General features: G+C 46.5%; 1 protein-coding gene across 2 annotated transcripts in view; it reads left to right on the top strand.

The window, feature by feature from the left end:
* The window catches only part of Catsper4 (cation channel sperm associated 4), a 19,904-nt gene that overhangs the window by 1,510 nt on the left and 13,009 nt on the right, over positions 1 to 5,385 (top strand). For both annotated transcript variants that reach the window (XM_028759967.1, XM_028759966.1), the window contains exon 4: positions 3,035 to 3,136. In XM_028759967.1, the coding sequence (XP_028615800.1) occupies positions 3,035 to 3,136 (102 nt within the window). The remainder of the gene's footprint in view (positions 1 to 3,034; positions 3,137 to 5,385) is intronic.

The raw sequence follows: 5,385 nt of genomic DNA, 5'->3' as shown, positions 1-5,385 counted from the left end.
TCACATACTCAGGCACACACACAGGCACATATACACACAGGCACATACTCACACAGGCACACACACAGGGACACACACACAAGAAACAGAGAGGAAGAGGAGGAGAAAAAGAAAGGAAACATAAGAGAATTCATCATGTGTCTGTCCAGCTTGAGAGCCCAGGCTTGCTTCAAACTTTCCATTTCTCCTAGGCTGCCCTCAAACTCAAAACTACTTTAGCTTTGCCAGTGCTGACATCATAGCTGTGCGCCATGATACTTGATAGATTTCTTGTTTTGTTTTAGCTTTTATTTATTTATCTCCTTGGTTTGAAACAGGATCTTACTATATGGCCCAGCCTGGTCTCAAATTTATGACTCACCTGTCTCAAGCACCTGAGTCCTGGGATTACAGATATATGCCACCATGCCTGATGGGTTTTATATATATATGCATGTGTGTGTGTATATGTGTGTGTGTGTGTGTGTATGTGTAGTGTATATGTATAATCCAAGGACAGATTTGAAAACCTACAGCTTCCTCCTAAATTCTGAGAATCCAGGTGTGAGTCACTACACCTGGTAGCTTTAATTTCTTATGAGTTGTATACATATATACTGTTTAAATTCAGTGTGTCCAGGGTGGCCGTGACAGATGAGCTCAGAAAGGTGCTCAGTGCCCAGATCACATAATGGTCTTTATGTCAAGGGTGATAAGTTTGTACCCAGGAAAAGATTTAAGCAGCATTGAAGTGAAATAAAATTTAGAATTGAATTGAACTGAATTTTAGAAAATGTCCTGGCTGGGGCTGGAGATATGGCTTAGTGGTTAGAGCACTTGCTGCCCTTGGTCTCTGGAACGTACACTAAGCAGCTTACAGTTGCCTGTAGCATAAGGTCTAAGCCTCTTTTGGTCTCCAAGGATACCTGCATGTGTGTGGTGTGCATACAAACCACACACTTTTTAAAAGAAAAAAAAAAGTCTTGTAAAAGACACAGGTAGCCACAGTGTGGACCATGCAATGAAGAGGGCCAAGGATGAAAGACAATGAACCAGGATGGGTCAGAGATGTGCAGGGGAAAGATACTGTGACTTGGACCAGGATGATGGCGGTAGTTAGAAGAGCATCATATCCTTGGGCTCTTCTGCCTCCTCCTCATGGTACTTAGACTCAGCCTAGGGCCTTGTGCATGCTAGGCTAGCATTATACCACCAGCCTGTAGCCCCGACGCCACGGGCTTCTCTGATGAATTACGTTGCTAGTTAATGTTTACTGAACCTTTACTATGTACCTCCTTATGTTACCACATGTCATCATGCTGTGCAGGCAGACAAAGGAACTGCAGCAAGTTGGGTTTGTGGCATGGGCAATGGGTGCGGGGCTGGTGCTTATGGGGACAGCTCAAGAGAAGCGGATAGCTCTAAAAGACTGGACACTTGAGAGCTGCCAGTGTCGGGGTTGGGGACAAGGCTGAGTGGGGATGGCATTTGGAGTGAAGGCAGGAGAGGGCCAAGACAGCTTCCCCATGAGAGGAGGGACTGGAGGAGCTGGAAAGGTAACCGAAGAGTGACCAGTGGCAAACAGTGAGCTCAGGAGAGTCCAGCTGAGGGAGCCGTCAGTCTGGCCGGCCCTGGTGAGAAGCAGGCCTGATAAAGACTACAGGTGTTCCCAGAGTTAGCACCCTTGGCCTCTCCCAGAACCAGCTCTTAACCAGCTTTTAGGGAGGCAGCAACTCACTTATGTAACTTACACAGTGAGGACGGTGGAGGTCCATGCAGAAGCCATTGTTGGGTTATGAAATGAATTCAGACTGCATCATCTGAAAGGGAAATGGGGCTGGGGAGATAAAAGGAGAGAAGAGAGGGAGGGAGGGAGGGAGGGAGGGGAACAACATTACATTTTTTCGTGTGTGTGTGTGTGTGTGTGTGTGTGTGTGTGTGTGTACCATGACAAGAATGTGGACATCAAAGGACAACTCAAAGGAGGAGTTGGCTTTCTCCTTCCACTGTGGGATCCAACTAAGGTTGCAAGGCATGCTGGCATGCACCTCTGGCCACTGAGCCATCCTGCCAGTCCCTGAAGATCATTTTGTAAAATGTAAAAAAACAGCTCTTATTTGGGTCTTAGTCAAATCTGTTGGAACTGAGGCTGAGGATGTCATTCAGTTGGTACTTGGTTATGTAGTTTTGAGGCCAGCCTGGACGACATGAGAGTGTCTCAGATAACATAGTAAAAGAGGAAAAAAATAAAGCCTGAAGCCCTACTGTTGAGTTTGTGACTATGAAGGTCAGTCCCTAGAAGCCTGTAGGTCCAGTAATAGTGAGTGTGAACAGCGAGAGGCCCACGTAAGGGGCAGGGAATCTGTTAGCTGCTGGGGTATAGAAATAGAGGGGGCAAGGTGACTGGTTTGCTGGGGTTAACTCTGTGGACTGGGAGTTGTTTGTGGGGGGGGCTAGGTCACAGCTATGAGAAAGCAAAAAGACCAAGATTTAGGTTGGGCAGGAGTGAATTTGGTTTGGGACAGGCCCTAGCTATCCATCCACCGAATCACACACCCAAGGTAATGTCCTAGATCTACAATGGGGAGGACACCTCAGACCTGACCCAGAGAACTTGAGATGCTGGAATCAGTAGGGATTATAGGGACCAGACTAGCAGAGACGTTCTCTGGAATTTGGGGTCCTGCAGTTCCTGGGGGTCATGGCTTTTTCTTTAAGTCCCAGAGTCTGCTTAGCCCATTTTATACCTTCCTTTCCCAAATAGCCTTCTCTAGATGTTAGGGGTATGTGCACCTGGGCTCCTAATTCTCTGTGAGATGCGACAGAAAAGGAAACTACTATCCAAAACAGTATTGACAGTCACATGACACACTTGGTGCTGCCTGGCTTTTGTGCAGAGTGTCCCCTAAAGGAAACCATAGAGATATTGAGGAGGAAGAGTAGCTGGGGTTACCCCCTACACACACACACACACACACACACACACACACACCCTCTCTCCAGCCTGGCTTGAGTCCTGCTCTCTGACACGTCTCCTTTTCTGTCTTCCATATAGAAACACTATGAGTTATTCTCAACCATAGATGACATTGTGTTGACAATCCTTATCTGTGAGGTTCTTCTTGGCTGGCTTAACGGATTCTGGATTTTCTGGAAGGTGAGCTCCGGGAATCCCTGGCATTGCCCTTAATCCCTCCATTGCTGTCTGCACTACATGGAGTCTGCGCTACATCAAACCCTGCAAAGTAAAGGGTTTGTATGGAGAGAGGCAGTGAGTAAATGAGTGAGTGTGTGAATGTGTGTGTGTGTGTGTATGTTTGTGTGTGTTTGTGTATGTGTTTGTGTATGTTTGTGTATGTGTGTATGTGTGTGTGTATATGTGTGTTTGTGTATGTGTGTGTGTGTGTATGTGTGTTTGTGTATGTATGTGTATGTATATGTGTGTGTTTGTGTATGTTTGTGTGTGTGTGTGTGTGTGTGTGTGTGTGGTGTTGTAGCAGGATATGAGTTGTTCAGGGAGTGCCCCCTCCATGTGTTGTAACTCCTGCTCCTACCTTCCCGGCTCTCTCTACTTCACCCAAACCCAGATTTCTGTATCTGGGAAATGGAGTTGAGGGGTTGAGAGTTTCTACCTTTATTTACATGGACCTGGATCAGTACTCCGTAAATGTCTTCTGTAACGAGGTCATTTGTATTTTAACTTTTATGGGTTCTAGTCCCTGTTGCAACAATTCACCTCTGTCAGGTAAGCACAAAGCCACGCCGGCCAGAAATGGATGGATAGGAGTGGCTATATTCCAGAAAAGCTCTCCCCCGCCAGGTGTGTTGATAAAGTGTTTGTTTGTTTGTTTGTTTGTTTGAGAGTCTTACTATGTTGCCCAGGCTGACCCCAAACTCCTGAGCGCCAACTAACTGGGACTACTATCAGGATTGGCTCTAGTCCAGTAAGACCTGATTTGTGCCAAGCACAGTAATGCACACGTACAATCCCAGTAGTCAGGAGGCTGAGGTAGAAGGGTTATGATTTCAAGGCCTGCCTGGCCTAAGTAATGGGACACTGTCTCCAGAAGACAGACAAAGCACTTTGTGTGTGAACACTGCAATTTGAGTTTCCCAAAGTTTCACATTTCCCAAGCCATCCTCCTCTCTTCCCTTGCTTTAAAAAAATCACACTAACTCCTTAGAACGTCCTCAGGAAGGCTCATCCAGGATAGCCTGTGCTGCTCTGAGGCTCCTTCCGAGTTTCTCTCTGGTAGGGATAAAGCATATTCTTTATTTGCCTCTCTCAAAGGAATCTGGGAGCCCAGCAGGCCCAAAATTTGTTTCCTCAGAAAATGGATCAAGATAGGGGATCCAATAGGAGCTTAATTCTAGGTGGATTCGTCAAACCAGATTCAGTTCTCCATGCTGAGGACTGAGCCCAGGGTCTCACACTTAACAGGTGTCTCATTCACTGTCCTGTTGCAGTGAAGAGACACCAGGACTAAGGCTCTTACAAAAGAAAGCATTGATTGGGGCTGGCTTACAGTTTCAAAGGGTTAGTTCACTATCATCATGACAGGAAGCATGGTGGCAGGCAGGCAGTGTGCTGAAGCAGTAGCTAAGAGCTTTACATTGGATCCACAGGCAGTAGGCAGAAAGAGAGAGGGAGAGAGAAAGGGAGGGGGGGGGAAGAGGGAGAAGAAGAGGGAGGGGGAGAGGGAGAGAGACTTAGCTAGTCATGGGCTTTTAAAATATTAAAGCACACTTTCTTTTTTTTCTTTTTTTTCTTTTTGCTTGTTTTTGTTTGTTTTGTTTTGTTTTTCGAGACAGGGTTTCTCTTTATAGCCCGGGCTGTCCTGGAACTCACTATGTAGACCAGGCTGGCCTCGAACTCAGAAATCCGCCTGCCTCTGCCTCCCAAGTGCTGGGATTAAAGGCGTGTGCCACCACCGCCCAGCTAAAGCACACTTTCTTTTTTTTTTTTTTTTTTTAAACTTTTATTTTTATTTATTTAAGTACACTGTAGCTGTCTTCAGACACCCCACAAGAGGGCATCAGATCTCATTACAGATGGCTGTGAGCCACCATGTGGTTGCTGGGATTTGAACTCATGACCTCTGGAAGAACAGTCAGTGCTCTTAACCACTGAGCCATCTCACCAGCCCTAAAGCACACTTTCAATGACACATCTCCTCCAAGAAGGCCAAATCTCCTCCAAGGCCACACCTCCCAGTCCTTCCCAACAGTTCTACTCCCTGGTGACCAAGCATTCAAATATATTAGCCTATAGGGCCATTCTCATTCAAACCACCACATTAGGCTTATTTACTCATCCACCAGGTTACTCTGGCCCTCTTTCCTCTCCTCTCCTCTCCTCTCCTCTCCTCTCCTCTCCTCTCCTCTCCTCTCCTCTCCTTATCCTCT

This window comes from Grammomys surdaster, unplaced genomic scaffold (genome assembly GCF_004785775.1).
Source record: "Grammomys surdaster isolate TR1022 unplaced genomic scaffold, NIH_TR_1.0 126313, whole genome shotgun sequence".
Lineage (NCBI taxonomy): Eukaryota > Metazoa > Chordata > Mammalia > Rodentia > Muridae > Grammomys > Grammomys surdaster.
The sequence above is the reverse complement of the archived record's forward strand: the minus strand, read 5'-3'. Positions and strand labels throughout refer to the sequence as shown.